Source organism: Thalassophryne amazonica, chromosome 3 (assembly GCF_902500255.1).
Source record: "Thalassophryne amazonica chromosome 3, fThaAma1.1, whole genome shotgun sequence".
In the NCBI taxonomy this organism is placed as follows: Eukaryota; Metazoa; Chordata; class Actinopteri; order Batrachoidiformes; family Batrachoididae; genus Thalassophryne; species Thalassophryne amazonica.
Window position 1 is genome coordinate 23,926,809 of NC_047105.1, and position 20,672 is coordinate 23,947,480.

General features: G+C 41.4%; 1 protein-coding gene across 1 annotated transcript in view; it reads left to right on the forward strand.

The window, feature by feature from the left end:
• Positions 1 to 17,769, forward strand: part of matn4 (matrilin 4) — a 157,173-nt gene extending 139,404 nt beyond the window's left edge. The window contains exons 15-17 of the mRNA XM_034165921.1: positions 2,491 to 2,643; positions 8,174 to 8,278; positions 16,815 to 17,769. Of these exons, the coding sequence (XP_034021812.1) occupies positions 2,491 to 2,643; positions 8,174 to 8,278; positions 16,815 to 16,873 (317 nt within the window). The 3' untranslated portion in view covers positions 16,874 to 17,769. The remainder of the gene's footprint in view (positions 1 to 2,490; positions 2,644 to 8,173; positions 8,279 to 16,814) is intronic.
• Positions 17,770 to 20,672: the final 2,903 nt, after the last annotated feature.

The following is a 20,672-nucleotide window of genomic DNA, read 5'->3' on the forward strand; positions in this document are numbered from 1 at the left end:
TGGAAACAAAAACATGGGTGGAGTCGACCTATCTGACCAGCTTATCCAGTACTACTCCACCCATCGGAAAACTCTGTGCTGGTACAGGACAGTGTTGCTGCACTTCCTTGACATTGCAACCACAAATGCATTCATCTCGCATGGTGAGATCAGCATTGTCAAGCAAGTGCAGCCCATGGCACAAAAGGACTTTATGGTGGAACTGGTGTATCAACTGTGTGGCACAGACAAAACAGGTGTCCTACAGAACAGGAGCCAGAACCACGTTCCTTTGTCAATTGTGACAGGCACATATCCTCACCAAAAATCCACAAAAGGCAGATTGAGGTGCCAACGATGCCTTCAGGTGGACAACAAGAGGACTGACGCACTGTGTAAGTGTCAGGCCTGCGATGTGCCCCTCTTTGTTGTGTTGGACAGGAATTATTTTTTTTCAGTGGCACAAATAATTTGTGTTGCATCTTATTTTGACATCAGATTGTTTTGTAAATAGTTTAGCATTAGCATATCCTGCACTATGTTTTTGAAATGTACAATTTATATTTACATTCTAAATCTTATTGTGATATTTGACTGTTTTGTAAATAATTGTACAAAAACGCCTGAAGCATTTCCTGCATTTACGTAAATAGTTGTATTTAACTTTGTTTTTGCTACATTTGTACATATTTTTTTGAAATTCACAATTTATATTTACATTTTAAGTTATGAAAATGGTTTGTTAATGTTACTGTGTTAATACAGTAGGTCACAATGAATGAGAAACTGTAAAGTCACACAGGTGAGGTTGTGCTGAAAAAATAACACCAAACAAGGCCAAGTAAACACTTTTTAAAGGTAAAACCAAAAGTAGCCAAAAATGGCCAATTATACCCTGGACTCCAGAGGGTTAAACGCCTGACCTTAAAGAGAGATATAATGGCCGGTCTGGAAAAAAAAAAAATCTTATTTAAGGCTATGGAAAGGGTTGACAGCCATGCAGAGAGCTGTGATCTAAAGCGGCTGTCTTTGGTTCATCATACCCAGGGATATCTGTGAATCATAACACTATATTACAGTACAGGTAGCAAGAACCATTTTGTTAGTAATTACCAGACTTGAATTATGGCCTGCCTTGTTTAGGCGCTGGGCTTGAGCACAGTTTGGAAAAAAATAAACGCCCAGGCTTTTATTCAAGGAAATACACTATTATTAACTAGTGACATCATCATATCCCTGGATTATTTACTCCTTCCAAGCTTTGAGGCGGCTGACACACTCATCGAGGGAATCGGCAATAATGGCAAGGTCATCTGCGTAGAGAAGCTCCCATGGCAGGCCCGTGTGGAACTCCCTCGACAGCATTTCCAGGACGAAGATAAGGAGCAGGGGCTCAGGACTGAGCCCTGGTGGACACCGACTCCCACAGAGAACTCGTCACTAAGCTGCCCGTTGATGTGCATGCGGCTTCTCGCGTTAGAGTACGTGCCCTGGATGACGCTCACTGCCCACTCCCCTACCCCAACGCTCCTCATCGCCCACCACAGCACTTTCCGCGGTACTCGGTCAAAAGCCTTCTCTAGGTCAACAAAGCAGAAATACAGAGGTCTGTTGGCAGCTAGAAACTTATCTTGCAGTTTCTCTCCGCACGATGAAGATGGCATCTGTGGATCCTCTGCCGGGTACAAAACCAAACTGCATCTCATTGATGTTGACCATGGGTTGCATGTATGACTCCAGCACCAGCTCCAGCAGTTTCATCACATGGTCAGTGAGCTTGAGGCCGCGGTAGTTACCCTGTCAAGGGCATCGCCCCTGCCCTTGTAGAGGCTCAAGATGATGCTGTCCTCCCAGTCCTTTGGAGGACAGCATCATCATTTGACAGTCTGTTTTTAATTGAGGTTTGTTCTGCAAACTACTTTAAGCTGAAGTGCTATATGAATAAAACTGGTATTAATTCTACGTAGCTGAATATGCTAGTACGCATACATCAATATAATTTTCAAATTTGCTGTCTATTGTAGAGAACAATGCATGAAAACTCCAAAAATCACAAATGCTGCGTTGCTGCAAAGCACGTAATATGTTATTATCGAGCCAAGACACTCTCAACGCCCCCAACACTGACCAACTTCCAGTGTCCGGACACTGAGACATTTCATTAAAATCCACTAAACTGTTTAGGAGTCCTGTTAACAAAACTCACAGGTGGACAGACAGATGCAAGTTGATACCTATCCCTCAGAATACAAAAAATCTTTTGTTTTCTGTGGAATAACAATAAGTAAACATCATGCACCTCATTCAGAATTCATCAGAAATCCCATTGAAATGAGAAGCACACTGATATTCTGTTGAACTGATAAAATCATGAAGTAACATGTGTATGAGGCATGAAGAATCACTACGAGGAGGAAATTGAACCAAAAATGACACTGGAGCTCACTGATAACAATTAAGCAAACAGTATCAAAACAGAGTCATATTAATGACGTGCACATATTTTTACAGGCATCACTATGTACGCTGTCGGTGTTGGAAAAGCTGTGGAAGATGAACTCCGTGAGATTGCATCAGAGCCTGTGGAGAAACATTTCTATTACACCACCGACTTCACCGCCATCAACACCATCGCTGAGAACCTCAAACTCAACGTCTGTCCAGGTACGCGGAACAACCGGGACTCAAAGATACTGTACAGTATAAATGCATCATGTGATATTAAACATTTTATAAAGTCCTAAAAGGGGACCGAACATTATTCTTAGAGCTGGAGTGGCTACTATTTTTTAAATTGTTTAATCAGCCAAACAGGTGTTTTTTTTTTTTTAATGAACAGAAAACACATGACTGCATTCACATGCTGACAACAGAAAAAGTCAGACCAAACTTTATAGCGGAATACTTGATAAATGCAGCAGCAGACAGGAGATGGTGATGGCAAACGCAGTAATTACATGGGCAGCAATAATTCTCCCTATTGCATATCGGCAAAATCAACCCAGAATATATTGCATTGTCAACAGACTTTTCCCCTCCAAGCAAGTGAATTCCAGTCCTATGCTTTACAGTGCTGTATTTTATTTGTCTACGAGACAGCTGCACATGTTTATCTGATTTTGCAAGAGCATGACCGCATGACCAGGAAGCCTGGAAGAGAATACGAAGACACGTTAGTAATCTGAAAGGGACATCGGCGCCATAGACACAGGACTTTGAAGCAATTAGCACTGCTAGCTGTTAGTGATGTCTAGGTTTACCAGCTTTTTGACTGTGGACATATGAAAGAATCAAGAAACACAAATGCAATGATGGTAATTGGATGTTTAACTTGGAAATACAGATATATCGATTGTTTTGGCCTTGCCTCGATGGCATCATAGGTTGCTTGACTCTTGTCACTGTAAAATGCCCACCATGATTGAAAATGAATGACAGCTGGGTGCCTTTCATCTGTCTCTTGTAGCTAATGTGACCAAGAGGTGATGGGGTCCCAACCATACTTGACAGCAGTGTAAACAAGAGCCATCAAGAGATGACATATCCCCTCACTGCTCACAAATCAGTAATACAAAGTATCATGGATCACCCAAGTACATTCTTATGTTACATATCAAATCAAATCAATTTTATTTATATAGCGCCAAATCACAACAAACAGTTGCCCCAAGGCGCCTTATATTGTAAGGCACGGCCTTACAATAATTACGGGAAAACCCCAACGGTCAAAACGACCCCCTGTGAGCAAGCACTTGGCAACAGTGGGAAGGAAAAACTCCCTTTTAACAGGAAGAAACCTCCAGCAGAACCAGGCTCAGGGAGGGGCAGTCTTCTGCTGGGACTGGTTGGGGCTGAGGGAGAGAACCAGGAAAAAGACATGCTGTGGAGGGGAGCAGAGATTAATCACTAATGATTAAATGCAGAGTGGTGCATACAGAGCAAAAAGAGAAAGAAACACTCAGTGCATCATGGGAACCCCCCAGCAGTCTAAGTCTATAGCAGCATAACTAAGGGATGGCTCAGGGTCACCTGATCCAGCCCTAACTATAAGCTTTAGCAAAAAGGAAAGTTTTAAGCCTAATCTTAAAAGTAGAGAGGGTGTCTGTCTCCCTGATCTGAATTGGGAGCTGGTTCCAGAGGAGAGGAGCCTGAAAGCTGAAGGCTCTGCCTCCCATTCTACTCTTACAAACCCTAGGAACTACAAGTAAGCCTGCAGTCTGAGAGCGAAGCGCTCTATTGGGGTGATATGGTACTATGAGGTCCCTAAGATAAGATGGGACCTGATTATTCAAAACCTTTATAAGTAAGAAGAAGAATTTTACATTCTATTCTAGAATTAACAGGAAGCCAATGAAGAGAGGCCAATATGGGTGAGATATGCTCTCTCCTTCTAGTCCCTGCTAGCACTCTAGCTGCAGCATTTTGAATTAACTGAAGGCTTTTCAGAGAACTTTTAGGACAACCTGATAATAATGAATTACAATAGTCCAGCCTAGAGGAAATAAATGCATGAATTAGTTTTTCAGCATCACTCTGAGGCAAGACCATTCTAATTTTAGAGATATTGCACAAATGCAAAAAAGCAGTCCTACATATTTGTTTAATATGCGCATTGAATGACATATCCTGATCAAAAATGACTCCAAGATTTCTCACAGTATTACTAGAGGTCAGGGTAATGCCATCCAGAGTAAGGATCTGGTTAGACACCATGTTTCTAAGATTTGTGGGGCCAAGTACAATAACTTCAGTTTTATCTGAATTTAAAAGCAAGAAATTAGAGGTCATCCATGTCTTTATGTCTGTAAGACAATCCTGCAGTTTAGCTAATTGGTGTGTGTCCTCTGGCTTCATGGATAGATAAAGCTGGGTATCATCTGCGTAACAATGAAAATTTAAGCAATGCCGTCTGATAATACTGCCTAAGGGAAACATGTATAAAGTGAATAAAATTGGTCCTAGCACAGAACCTTGTGGAACTCCATAATTAACCTTAGTCTGTGAAGAAGATTCCCCATTTACATGAACAAATTGTAATCTATTAGATAAATATGATTCAAACCACCGCAGCGCAGTGCCTTTAATACCTATGGCATGCTCTAATCTCTGTAATAAAATTTTATGGTCAACAGTATCAAAAGCAGCACTGAGGTCTAACAGAACAAGCACAGAGATGAGTCCACTGTCTGAGGCCATAAGAAGATCATTTGTAACCTTCACTAGTGCTGTTTCTGTACTATGATGAATTCTAAAACCTGACTGAAACTCTTCAAATAGACCATTCCTCTGCAGATGATCAGTTAGCTGTTTTACAACTACCCTTTCAAGAATTTTTGAGAGAAAAGGAAGGTTGGAGATTGGCCTATAATTAGCTAAGATAGCTGGGTCAAGTGATGGCTTTTTAAGTACTGGTTTAATTACTGCCACCTTAAAAGCCTTGGAGGCTTTAAGTTTGGAGGATTTAAGAAAATTGGCCAGATTTCTAGAAATAAGAGCTGCTCCATCCAAAGTTGGATGGATGCCGTCTCTCCTAACAAGACCAGGTTTTCCCCAGAAGCATATGAATTAAACTGATCAACTCTTTCTTGAGATATTGCACTAACAAGCAAAAACAGATAAAGGGACTAACAGACGGATATGCTGATTGCTATATTCCCTGTATTTCATACAGATAACAATGCAGTCTAGAGTGCCATCTGCTACAGAAACTGTACAATGATACAATTGCCAACAGCCAATATGTTTTTCTGCATTGTTTATTTGTTCATGTTAGCCAATGTTATCCACCAACTGATATTTCAATCAGGCTATACAAAATGTTGCTCTTCGATATGTGTAGTGTTATATAGTCAATATGTAAATTTTTTTTATGGGTGTAAAACCCAAGTTAGCTACACAGTGAACATATCATCTAGTGTTCTTTGAGTGGTGGGTAAATTGCAAATTTCTTTTGAAACTGTCCTCGGCCCTTTCTGAAAATTTAAGGTAAACATGAAAAAAAAACATTTTTTTGAAGTCACCGTACTGTTTAAAAATATTATTCACAATTACATTAAATTCTGGCATCCCTGTGGAGGTTGGGGGCATTGAATGAGAATGGGCAATGTTTAAAGCTTCCATTGCTGAAGCTGCAGCAGGGAGCTGTTGACTGAAGGTTTTAGGTCCCTCAAGAGGTGATAACCCTCGAACACCGTGGTGGAGACTGGTGGTCAGGGAAGCTGTCTGACTAAAGAAGGAGTCTTTCCAGGATATGTTATCTTGGTGGAGTATGGAGACAGCTGCAAGGTACTGACAGGCCCAAAGGGTGGCCCCCTCTGTTGAGGGGGAGGCAAAGCAGCAGGTGTGGGAGGAGTTCGGAGCAACCATGGAGAAAGACTTTCGGTTGGCACCAAGGTGCTTCTGGAGGACCATGCGGCACCTCAGGAGAAGAAAACGAGGAACCATCTAAGCTGTATGCAGTAAGGATGGGATTCTGTTGACCACAACTGAGGAGGTAATCAGCACTGGAAGGAGCACTTTGAGGAACTCCTGCAACAGTCTGTAGTACAGAGATTGAAGCTAATGGGAGACCATCATCAATTTCCCCGGTGGAAGTCACTGAGGTAGACAAAAAACTCTGCAGTGGCAAAGCTCCGGGGGTTGATGAGATCCATCCAGACATGCTGACAGCTCTGGGTGTGAAGGGACTATCTTGGATGAGATGTCTCTTCAATATTGCGTTGAGGTCTGAGACAGTGCTTAAGGAGCGGAAAACTGGGGTGGTGGTCCCAATATTAAAAAAGCGGACCAGACAGTACGTGCCAATTACAGGGGCATCACACTACTCAGCCTCCCGGATAAAGTCTACTCCAGGGTGCTGGAAAGGACAGTTCAGCTGATAGTCGAACTTCAGATTAAAGAGGAACAATGCTACTTCCGTCCTGGTCATGGAACAACTGACTTCACTTTCACAAGAATCCTTGGGGGTGCCTGGGAGAATGCCCATACAGTCTACATGTGTTTTGTGGACTTGGTGAAAGCGTATGATTGGGTACCCCGGGAGATACTGTGGGAGGTGCTGCGGGATTATGGAGTGAGGGGCTCCCTTGTCAGAGCCATCCACTCTCTGTACTCACAAAGCGAGACCTGTGTTTGAGTGCTCAGCAGTAAGTTGGGCTAGTTTCCAGTGGGGGATGGCATCCGCCAGGGCTGTGCCTTTTCACCAATCCTGTTTGTGATTATCATGGACAGGATGTCAAGGTGTAGTTGGCGGGAGGAGGGTCTTCAGTTTGGTGGTCTCAGGGTCTCATCACTGCTTTTTGCAGATGATGTGGTCCTGTTGGCTTCATCAGCTTGTGACCTCCAACACTCACTGGATCGGTTCGTAGCCTCTAGATCTGAAGCCAGGGTTCTCAGCAGGATGATGAACAGGATGGATTGCCTACTCCATGTAGGGAATGAGGTCTCGTCCCAAGTGAAGGAATTCATTTACCTCAGGGTCTTGTTCACGAGTGAGGGGACAATGGAGTGCGAGATTGGCCGGAGAATTGATGCAGCAGCGACAGCATCGCATTCACTCTACTATACTGCTGTGATAAAAAATGAGTTGAGCTAAAAGATGAAGCTCTCGATCTACCGGTCAAACTTTGTTCCTACTGTCATCTATGGTCATGAGCTATATGAATAAAATTTAACAAACAAACTCTATCGTGGGTACAAGCGGCCAAAATGGGTTTCCTCAGGAGGGTGGCTGGTGTCTCCCTTAGAGATAAGGTGAGAAGCTCGGTCATTTGTGAGGTGCTCGGAGTAGAGCCACTGCTACTTTGTGTTGAAAGGAGCTAGCTGAGGTGGTTCGGGCATCTGGTAAGGATGCCTCCTGGGCACCTCCCTAGGGAGGTGGGAAGGGACCCCGGGGAAGACCCAGGACTAGGTGGAGAAATTATATCTCCACACTGGCCTGGGAACGCATTGGGATCCCCCAGTCAGAAGTGGTCAATGTGGCCCGGGAAAGGGAAGTTTGGGGTCCCGTACTGGAGCGATTGCTCCTGCGACCCGATCCCAGGTAATTGGTTGAAGATGAGTGAGTAACTTAAACAAAAGTCACCAAATTTAATGACTGTGGATGGAGGTAACACACAACATGACATGAATGTCATTTTCAAACTGTAAGACCTATGAAATAACATGTTTTGTCTTCCTCCTTGTTCATGTGCAGAGGAGAGTCAGGGGGAGATTGAGGTGAAGGATCCATGCTCCTGTGAGAACCTGTTGGAGTTCCAGCAGGCCACCGTGAGCAGCCTGGATCAGCTCACACAGAGACATATCCTTTACTCAAAGTCATCCAAACAGCAAACTACCAACTTTATCCTTAGTGTTTAATGTTCATTTTCAGTGTTTATAACATAGCATTGAGGTTTTAGACTATGTGTGCAGACCAAGTGGAATGTATTGAAATAACACTTTTAAATCTGATCATAGGTATCACCTTTAGACCACCACTTCCAGTCTGCAGATATTCGCAGTACGTATCAATTCGCAAGTGTCATGATACGTATTGTACCAGGAGTTATGTGTCTCATCATAGCCAGTGGCGGGCATAGCTAACTAAAAAAGTTAGCTTTGATAACCATTAATCAGATAACTGAAAAGTTATCTTTTATGATGATAAACCGCTAAAAAAATTTATTACAAATAACCGATAACTATTAGCATTGATTTGGACGCGGCCACATCACATTACACTGCCGGCTTCTGATAAACCAGTTTTACTTTAAGCACTGCAGGGGCTGCTAGGTAAATTCAAGGATCACAAACACATAAGAACGCACGAAAAATGAATGAATAAAAAACTAAAACCCCAAACACTGTCATCATCTTTTAATAGCAGTAAATCACAACATTAGAAGTCACAGTTTATCTCGGTATTACTTGTAGATACACCGTCATTTACAAACTAAAAAGCTCCTGCTTTTTTCCACACACTTTCAACCTTGCGGCTTAAACAACCAAAATGCATCCATTCCTGCCTTGATTGGCAGAGTAAAATACACGTAGTAAATATAAATTCTTACCTGTTAGTTTCAGTGGGATTCTGAAAAAATAATCGCCCTGAGATTATCCAAAATGGTCTAAACGTGAAGAAACGTCCCAGTCTGTACACAGCTGCACCGTGAGAGCTCCTCTCTCTCACCGAGTCTTGGCGATACCGTCAGCCACAAAGAAATAAAATAAAATAATGTTAAAATTAGTCTGTTTTGTTTTTAAGCCTAATCTTAAAAGTAGAGAGGGTGTCTGTCTCCCTGATCTGAATTGGGAGCTGGTTCCACAGGAGAGGAGCCTGAAAGCTGAAGGCTCTGCCTCCCATTCTACTCTTACAAACCCTAGGAACTACAAGTAAGCCTGCAGTCTGAGAGCGAAGCGCTCTATTGGGGTGATATGGTACTATGAGGTCCCTAAGATAAGATGGGACCTGATTATTCAAAACCTTTATAAGTAAGAAGAAGAATTTTAAATTCTATTCTAGAATTAACAGGAAGCCAATGAAGAAAGGCCAATATGGGTGACATATGCTCTCTCCTTCTAGTCCCTGCTAGCACTCTAGCTGCAGCATTTTGAATTAACTGAAGGCTTTTCAGAGAACTTTTAGGACAACCTGATAATAATGAATTACAATAGTCCAGCCTAGAGGAAATAAATGCATGAATTAGTTTTTCAGCATCACTCTGAGACAAGACCTTTCTAATTTTAGAGATATTGCGTAAATGCAAAAAAGCAGTTACTAGCTAATTGGTGTGTGTCCTCTGGCTTCATGGATAGATAAAGCTGGGTATCATCTGCGTAACAATGAAAATGAAGCATGTATAAAGTGAATAAAATTGGTCCTAGCACAGAACCTTGTGGAACTCCATAATTAACCTTAGTCTGTGAATAAGTTTAAGTTTCATTACACTAGAAGTCTTTCAGAAAGTGCTGTAACTAGGTTTAAGGATATGATTCCTTCTTTATGTTCTCTAATGCCATATACCAACACAGTGCAGAGTAGCTACCTAAACTCTGTAAGTGAGATAGAGTATCTCGTCAATAGTTTTACATCCTCATTGAAGACAACTTTGGATGCTGTAGCTCCTCTGAAAAAGAGAGCTTTAAATCAGAAGTGCCTGACTGCGTGGTATAACTCACAAACTCGCAGCTTAAAGCAGATAACCCGTAAGTTGGAGAGGAAATGGCATCTCACTAATTTAGAAGCTCTTCACTTAGCCTGGAAAAAGAGTCTGTTGCTCTATAAAAAAAGCCCTCCGTAAAGCTAGGACATCTTACTACTCATCACTAATTGAAGAAAATAAGAACAACCCCAGGTTTCTTTTCAGCACTGTAGCCAGGTTGACAAAGAGTCAGAGCTCTATTGAGCCGAGTATTCCTTTAACTTTAACTAGTAATGACATCATGACTTTCTTTGCTAATAAAATTTTAACTATTAGAGAAAAAATTACTCATAACCATCCCAAAGACATATTGTTCTCTTTGGCTGCTTTCAGTGATGCCGGTATTTGGTTAGACTCTTTCTCTCTGATTGTTCTGAGTTATTTTCATTAGTTACTTCCTCCAAACCATCAACATGTCTATTAGACCCCATTCCTACCAGGCTGCTCAAGGAAGCCCTACCATTATTTAATGCTTCGATTTTAATATGATCAATCTGTCTTTATTAGTTGGCTATGTACCACAGGCTTTTAAGGTGGCAGTATATAAACCATTACTTAAAAAAGCCATCACTTGACCCAGCTATCTTAGCTAATTATAGGCCAATCTCCAACCTTTCTTTTCTCTCAAAAATTCTTGAAAGTTGTAAAACAGCTAACTGATTATCTGCAGAGGAATGGTCTATTTGAAGAGTTTCAGTCAGGGTTTAGAATTCATCATAGTACAGAAACAGCATTAGTGAAGGTTACAAATAATCTTCTTATGGTCTCAGACAGTGGACTCATCTCTGTGCTTGTTTTGTTAGACCTCAGTGCTGCTTTTGATACTGTTGACCATAAAATGTTATTACAGAGATTAGAGCATGCCATAGGTATTAAAGGCACTGCGCTGCGGTGGTTTGAATCATATTTATCTAATAGATTACAATTTGTTCATGTAAATGGGGAATCTTCTTCACAGACTAAGGTTAATTATGGAGTTCCACAAGGTTCTGTGCTAGGACCAATTTTATTCACTTTAGACATGCTTCCCTTAGGCAGTATTATTAGACAGCATTGCTTAAATTTTCATTGTTTTCAGATGATACCCAACTTTATCTATCCATGAAGCCAGAGGATACACACCAATTAGCTAAACTGCAGGATTGTCTTACAGACATAAATACATGGATGACCTCTAATTTCCTGCTTTTAAACTCAGATAAAACTGAAGTTATTGTACTTGGCCCCACAAATCTTAGAAACATGGTGTCTAACCAGATCCTTACTCTGGATGGCATTACCCTGACCTCTAGTAATACTGTGAGAAATGTTGGAGTCATTTTTGATCAGGATATGTCATTCAATGCGCATATTAAACAAATACGTAGGACTGCTTTTTTGCATTTGCGCAATATCTCTAAAATTATAAAGGTCTTGTCTCAGAGTGATGCTGAAAACTAATTCATGCATTTATCTACTGGTGGTTGGCTCTCACTGCGGTATTGTATCACTTCCTGTTCCGGAGCACAGCAGTGTTTTTCTGTATCTGTTTAATCTGCGCAGTTAGATTGATCTAGTTATCTAGATTACGATTTGTTTCCCAGTGTAATCTTTATGTGCCTTAACTAAAGCACTCCTTCTGCTGAATCACCTCTAAATTATTTACACATTATTCACTTTGCGTGTTTTTAGGAATCCGCTAGCTTAGCGTAGCTACTAGCTCTTAGCCGATTTAGCATGGCGGCTTCTCATGTCTCTCCCGCACTTTTCTGCTCTGGGTGTGAAATGTGTAGTTATTCCTCGGCCTCCTTTAGCAGTAACGGTACTTGTAATAAGTGTAGCTTATTCGTAGCTTTGGAGGCCAGGCTGGGCGAATTGGAGACTCGGCTCCGCACCGTGGAAAATTCTACAGCTAGCCAGGCCCCTGTAGTCAGTGCGGACCAAGGTAGCTTAGCCGCCGTTAGTTACCCCCTGGCAGATCCCGAGCAGCCGGGAAAGCAGGCTGACCGGGTGACTGTGAGGAGGAAGCGTAGCCCTAAACAGAAGCCCCGTGTACACCGCCAACCCGTTCACATCTCTACCCGTTTTTCCCCACTCGACGACACACCCGCCGAGGATCAAACTCTGGTTATTGGCGACTCTGTTTTGCGAAATGTGAAGTTAGCGACACCAGCAACCATAGTCAATTGTCTTCCGGGAGCCAGAGCAGGCGACATTGAAGGAAATTTGAAACTGCTGGCTAAGGCTAAGCGTAAATTTGGTAAGATTGTAATTCACGTCGGCAGTAATGACACCCGGTTACGCCAATCGGAGGTCACTAAAATTAACATTAAATCGGTGTGTAACTTTGCAAAAACAATGTCGGACTCTGTAGTTTTCTCTGGGCCCCTCCCCAATCAGACCGGGAGTGACATGTTTAGCCGCATGTTCTCCTTGAATTGCTGGCTGTCTGAGTGGTGTCCAAAAAATGAGGTGGGCTTCATAGATAATTGGCAAAGCTTCTGGGGAAAACCTGGTCTTGTTAGGAGAGACGGCATCCATCCCACTTTGGATGGAGCAGCTCTCATTTCTAGAAATCTGGCCAATTTTCTTAAATCCTCCAAACCGTGACTATCCAGGAAGCAGAGTTGTAGTCTTACACACCTCTCTGCAGCTTCTCTCCCCCTGCCATCCCCTCATTACCCCATCCCCGTAGAGACGGTGCCTGCTCCCAGACTACCAATAACCAGCAAAAATCTATTTAAGCATAAAAATTCAAAAAGAAAAAATAATATAGCACCTTCAACTGCACCACAGACTAAAACAGTTAAATGTGGTCTATTAAACATTAGGTCTCTCTCTTCTAAGTCCCTGTTGGTAAATGATATAATAATTGATCAACATATTGATTTATTCTGCCTTACAGAAACCTGGTTACAGCAGGATGAATATGTTAGTTTAAATGAGTCAACACCCCCGAGTCACACTAACTGTCAGAATGCTCGTAGCACGGGCCGGGGCGGAGGATTAGCAGCAATCTTCCATTCCAGCTTATTAATTAATCAAAAACCCAGACAGAGCTTTAATTCATTTGAAAGCTTGACTCTTAGTCTTGTCCATCCAAACTGGAAGTCCCAAAAACCAGTTTTATTTGTTATTATCTATCGTCCACCTGGTCGTTACTGTGAGTTTCTCTGTGAATTTTCAGACCTTTTGTCTGACTTAGTGCTTAGCTCAGATAAGATAATTATAGTGGGCGATTTTAACATCCACACAGATGCTGAGAATGACAGCCTCAACACTGCATTTAATCTATTATTAGACTCTATTGGCTTTGCTCAAAAAGTAAATGAGTCCACCCACCACTTTAATCATATCTTAGATCTTGTTCTGACTTATGGTATGGAAATAGAAGACTTAACAGTATTCCCTGAAAACTCCCTTCTGTCTGATCATTTCTTAATAACATTTACATTTACTCTGATGGACTACCCAGCAGTGGGGAATACGTTTCATTACACTAGAAGTCTTTCAGAAAGCGCTGTAACTAGGTTTAAGGATATGATTCCTTCTTTATGTTCTCTAATGCCATATACCAACACAGTGCAGAGTAGCTATCTAAACTCTGTAAGTGAGATAGAGTATCTCGTCAATAGTTTTACATCCTCATTGAAGACAACTTTGGATGTTGTAGCTCCTCTAAAAAAGAGAGCTTTAAATCAGAAGTGCATGACTCCGTGGTATAACTCACAAACTCGTAGCTTAAAGCAGATAACCCGTAAGTTGGAGAGGAAATGGCGTCTCACTAATTTAGAAGATCTTCACTTAGCCTGGAAAAAGAGTCTGTTGCTCTATAAAAAAGCCCTCCGTAAAGCTAGGACATCTTTCTACTCATCACTAATTGAAGAAAATAAGAACAACCCCAGGTTTCTTTTCAGCACTGTAGCCAGGCTGACAGAGTCAGAGCTCTATTGAGCTGAGTATTCCATTAACTTTAACTAGTAATGACTTCATGACTTTCTTTGCTAACAAAATTTTAACTATTAGAGAAAAAATTACTCATAACCATCCCAAAGACGTATCGTTATCTTTGGTTGCTTTCAGTGATGCCGGTATTTGGTTAGACTCTTTCGCTCCGATTGTTCTGTCTGAGTTATTTTCATTAGTTACTTCATCCAAACCATCAACATGTTTATTAGACCCCATTCCTACCAGGCTGCTCAAGGAAGCCCTACCATTATTTAATGCTTCGATCTTAAATATGATCAATCTATCTTTGTTAGTTGGCTATGTACTACAGGCTTTTAAGGTGGCAGTAATTAAACCATTACTTAAAAAGCCATCACTTGACCCAGCTATCTTAGCTAATTATAGGCCAATCTCCAACCTTCCTTTTCTCTCAAAAATTCTTGAAAGGGTAGTTGTAAAACAGCTAACTGATCATCTGCAGAGGAATGGTCTATTTGAAGAGTTTCAGTCAGGTTTTAGAATTCATCATAGTACAGAAACAGCATTAGTGAAGGTTACAAATGATCTTCTTATGGCCTCGGACAGTGGACTCATCTCTGTGCTTGTTCTGTTAGACCTCAGTGCTGCTTTTGATACTGTTGACCATAAAATTTTATTACAGAGATTAGAGCATGCCATAGGTATTAAAGGCACTGCGCTGCGGTGGTTTGAATCATATTTGTCTAATAGATTACAATTTGTTCATGTAAATGGGGAATCTTCTTCACAGACTAAAGTTAATTATGGAGTTCCACAAGGTTCTGTGCTAGGACCAATTTTATTCACTTTATACATGCTTCCCTTAGGCAGTATTATTAGACGGTATTGCTTAAATTTTCATTGTTACGCAGATGATACCCAGCTTTATCTATCCATGAAGCCAGAGGACACACACCAATTAGCTAAACTGCAGGATTGTCTTACAGACATAAAGACATGGATGACCTCTAATTTCCTGCTTTTAAACTCAGATAAAACTGAAGTTATTGTACTTGGCCCCACAAATCTTAGAAACATGGTGTCTAACCAGATCCTTACTCTGGATGGCATTACCCTGACCTCTAGTAATACTGTGAGAAATCTTGGAGTCATTTTTGATCAGGATATGTCATTCAAAGCGCATATTAAACAAATATGTAGGACTGCTTTTTTGCATTTACGCAATATCTCTAAAATCAGAAAGGTCTTGTCTCAGAGTGATGCTGAAAAACTAATTCATGCATTTATTTCCTCTAGGCTGGACTATTGTAATTCATTATTATCAGGTTGTCCTAAAAGTTCCCTAAAAAGCCTTCAGTTAATTCAAAATGCTGCAGCTAGAGTACTGAAGGGGACTAGAAGGAGAGAGCATATCTCACCCATATTGGCCTCTCTTCATTGGCTTCCTGTTAATTCTAGAATAGAATTTAAAATTCTTCTTCTTACTTATAAGGTTTTGAATAATCAGGTCCCATCTTATCTTAGGGACCTCGTAGTACCATATCACCCCAATAGAGCGCCTCGCTCTCAGACTGCAGGCTTACTTGTAGTTCCTAGGGTTTGTAAGAGTAGAATGGGAGGCAGAGCCTTCAGCTTTCAGGCTCCTCTCCTGTGGAACTAGCTCCCAATTCAGATCAGGGAGACAGACACCCTCTCTACTTTTAAGATTAGGCTTAAAACTTTCCTTTTTGCTAAAGCTTATAGTTAGGGCTGGATCAGGTGACCCTGAACCATCCCTTAGTTCTGCTGCTATAGATGTAGACTGCTGAGAGGTTCCCATGATGTACTGTTTCTTTCTCTTTTTGCTCTGTATGCACCACTCTGCATTTAATCATTAGTGATCGATCTCTGCTCCCCTCCACAGCATGTCTTTTTCCTGGTTCTCTCCCTTAGCCCCAACCAGTCCCAGCAGAAGACTGCCCCTCCCTGAGCCTGGTTCTGCTGGAGGTTTCTTCCTGTTAAAAGGGAGTTTTTCCTTCCCACTGTAGCCAAGTGCTTGCTCACAGGGGGTCGTTTTGACCGTTGGGGTTTTTCCGTAATTATTGTATGGCTTTGCCTTACAATATAAAGCGCCTTGGGGCAACTGTTTGTTGTGATTTGGTGCTATAAAAAAAATTGATTTGATTTGATTTTAAGGAACCTTACCTCCTGGCAGCCATAGGCATTTGTTTAGATGCGATGAAGTAACCCAGTGTCCTTTAGATATTTAAATAATTCTTTTTGCATGATGTGTGATGGGTTTTGCAACAGATTTCCAATGGACAAGGGACGATAAGTAACATTGTAACATCAAAAGTGAGCCTGAACTACACTACCCACAATGCTCCTTGCATTGACCGGCCAATCACGTTTTGCGCTTAATGATGATGTCATCAGCAAGTGACAGCCAGTCTGCCATAAATAAACACACAATTGATGGGCTAAAATGTTTGATTTTAGGGTTTACAAACGTTTTTGACCATTAAACTTTTGCTCACTTTACCAGCAAAAAAAAAAAAAAAAATGTTAACGGACTGAAAGTTATCAGAACTAAACTTATGGGAAGATAATTGGTCCGGTGATGGTTTTAAAACTTATCTGAAAAGCTAATCCACCAGCAAAAACATTAGCTTTGATAATTATCTGTTGTCGGATTAGCTGAACTGTGTCCACAACTGATCCTAGCCCTGCTGGATATTTGTCTTGATTATTCCTTAATCAATGTTCCACTTGCTGGAATGACAGCTCGGCTGGAAGAGTTAGAGAATCAGCTGCTGTCCAGGAAGTGAAGTCACATCACAACAAGCCAACAACACATCTCTCACATGCACACATACCACAGCGAAAAAGAGGTGACACATCCAGGCTTATTCTTCAATGGAGGATGTTCGAATCCACCGCCAACTAATGTACAAGGTTGGGTAGGATTACTTTGAAAGAATACATGTGGATTACATGTATGTATGTACATACATTTGGATTACTTGTAATCTGATTACTTTTGGGTTACATTTCAAAGTAATCCTACCCAATCCTGCTAATGTACAAATCAAAGTGTTTTTACCAAAGCTTTTGTAAAAACTTAGATGAGTACGAGAATTCTGTGAAAGCCTGTGATTTAAAATCGTAAATTATGCATCACGGAATGGAAATAAGAACCACAGCTCCCAGAGATGAGTTAATACAACTCAACAGAATTTGGAGTATTTACAGTGCACTAAGCGAATAAAATGACTATTAATGAACTTAACGAAGGAATGTTATAATGGCCCCTTCACACATAACATGACTGAGGTTGAATCATGCACAAAGGAGGATTCAAATGCCCCTCATGAAAACTCAGAGCTGCCTCCAAGGCCTCCAACAGTTGCCACAACCATTTGGCCACAGCACATGCATTCTACATTCGTGTGTCACTCGTGCCGGAAACCCATTTGAACGGTGGGCAAGATGAGGTCACACTGCCATCTGATCATGCTCGCAACATTCACACAGCATGTCGATGGCAGGTCGGACAGATCATGCCACAGCTGAGGCGCTGCACGATTTGATCATGAGAACAGCCAGCTGGCGAGGCATATGTCACATCCACCACGTGAGTTATAGTCCACATGACGCGGTGTCCTTTGGCATGCCGATTGGGCAGTGACAGCTGGATGCGCAGAGCCGGCTGATGTGTTCATGGTATGAGTGCATCAATTCATTCATGTCATTCATTAATTCCTTGTTTACGTCCATGACCATGGTTCATGAACATTAAGGAACAGACGGACGATAATTCTTGTATTGTCTCTTTATAACAGGAATTAAATATTTTAACAGACAAAACACAATCCATTTGTTTCCTCAATTCCAACACAGACCGTCAAGTCATCAGGTATCAATTACACATCATTACCAGTAACATGATTGTCTTACATTTAAACAGTACATTCATTGTTCTTATAATGTTCTGTGTTCTCTCAATATTTGGTCCTTACACATTTTCTTTGATTTATGTACATTTGTACATTTAATCCCTTCTAAGGTGAGTGGATCCTTGTCATTTGATTGTTGTTTTGTATGTCACATGACATGGATTAATTCATCTCATTTGTGTTGCATTGCATTTGGAGTGCGGCTTGGTTCCATTTAGAGTGCAAATTTGGTTCCATACGTTTGGTACCATTCCACTCTGAACACACGCACGTCCTCGTGCACACGTGATTGCGCATGTGCGCACCCACATAATTTGACATAATTTGATTGAGCTAACTGACGCCGCTAATTGTCTCTCTCTCACACACACACACACACAAAATCCACTCCGCTGTAACCCGTCTGGATGTATGAAGACCTGTTCACATGAAATGCTGATGTGATTTTTGGCTGGACTGAGGAACTACACAAAGTCCTTTTTTTTAATGGATGTCCGAAGTCAGTGCACAGCATCACTGGACTACACATTACAGTGGAACACCAAAATGAAAGTCCCTTTTCTGTTGTTTATAAATGACTAAAATATCAAATGACAAGGATCTATTTTAGCTGTTATATAAAACAAATAATGAATGTTTTTACATTCTTTCAATGGAACGAATATTTAATTCGATGAAAGCTGGAACATACCCTTCAACGAGGCGAAGCTGAGTTGAATGGTATGTTCCAGCTTTCACCTCATGAAATATATTCTTACCATTGAACTCATAAACATTCATTATTTGTATAATATCCAATCGATGGGAAATTTCACTTTTTATTTGTGAGATACTGTCAACCCAAAATGAGGTGGGTGGTTGGGGGTTAACGCTTCTGCTACTGTGTGAGCGCAATGTGGTATCACACTTCTCACGTGGTCACAATGTGTTCGTACGCATGCACATGAGCATGCACAAAACCACTGCCGCGGGATCATACAGCATCTCTGCATGGCCGTCTGACCGTTTGTCCCTCCCGACAGCAGCTGAAATTTTTCGAGGTTTGCCAATTTGGCATGTTTCAGCCGGTGCTCAGATCAAATGGTCCCCCTTAAAAATTGATCCCCCCTGCTTTGCTTCACTGCGCAGGCATCATTTTGGAGCGCCAGCTGTGATTCACCGATTATCACCTTGTTTCTGCTTCAAACTGCACTCCAGTCATCAACTATCTCAGCGACAGATAGCTGAAGCTTTTGTACAACAATCATTTCCACATAAATTCAGCATTATTTCATAAAAGACGACGGGCCGTACAGAGCGCAGCAGCACGTCGAAGTCAGACGTGCTGCTGCGCCTATGCCATTTCAAAGCGTCAGTAGTGCTTCGTTTCTGCTTAAGACTGACTTTAGAATGATTTAAGAGGTTTTACTTTGTCATCTGATGGTTAATAATCACATTATTCCCTTTGATGGCCTTTGATTAAAGGAGGTGATGGTGTAGTGGTTAAGCATTGGGCTTGAGACCAGAGGATCTTCGGTTCAAATCCCAGCCTGACTGGAAAATCACTAAGGGCCCTTGGGCAAGGTTCTTAACCCTCGAGTTGCTCCTGGTTTGTAGTGAGTATTAGGGTGAATGTGAGGTCTGATGCAGGTGGAAAAGCACTATATAAATGCAGTCCATTTGATCACTTTGGGTGTAGAGACTCAGTCTCACACGTGCTGCTGTGGTCCCAAATGATGCATGTGTAGTGAAGCCAGGCGGACCAAACCAGGGGGGACCGATCAGTCTGCAACACCGGTTTCAGCCTCATTTGCCCAGTTTCGTGTTATGTCTGAAGGGGCCATAACATTTGTTATTTAATTTACAAGTGTTAAAACACTTCATCTGCACAGTCAAACACACAGAGTGAACTGTTGCGGTTTGTACAACCCCTGGCAAAAATTATGGAATCACCGGCCTCAGAGGATGTTCATTCAGATTCAGATCACAGACATGACACAAAACTAAAGTCATTTCAAATGGCAACTTTCTGGCTTTAAGAAACACTATAAGAAATCAAGAAAAAAAGATTGTGGCAGTCAGTAACGGTTACTTTTTTAGACCAAGCAGAGGAAAAAAATATGGAATCACTCAATTCTGAGGAAAAAATTATGGAATCACCCTGTAAATTTTCATCCCCCAAATTAACACCTGCATCAAATCAGATCTGCTCATTGACATTGACCCTATGCCATGACATTGACCCTATGTGTCTTTTTGCAAGGAATGTTTTTGCAGTTTTTGCTCTATGGCAAGATGCATTATCATCTTGAAAAATGATTTCATCATCCCCAAACATCCTTTCAATTGTCCAAAATATCAACATAAACTTGTGCATTTATTGATGATGTAATGACAGCCATCTCCCCAGTGCCTTTACCTGACATGCAGCCCCATATCATCAATGACTGTGGAAATTTACATGTTCTCTTCAGGCAGTCATCTTTATAAATCTCATTGGAAAGGCACCAAACAAAAGTTCGAGCATCATCACCTTGCTCAATGCAGATTCGAGATTCATCACTGAATATGACTTTCATCCAGTCATCCACAGTCCACAATTGCTTTTCCTTAGCCCATTGTAACCTTGTTTTTTTCTGTTTAGGTGTTAATGATGCCTTTCGTTTAGCTTTTCTGTATGTAAATCCCATTT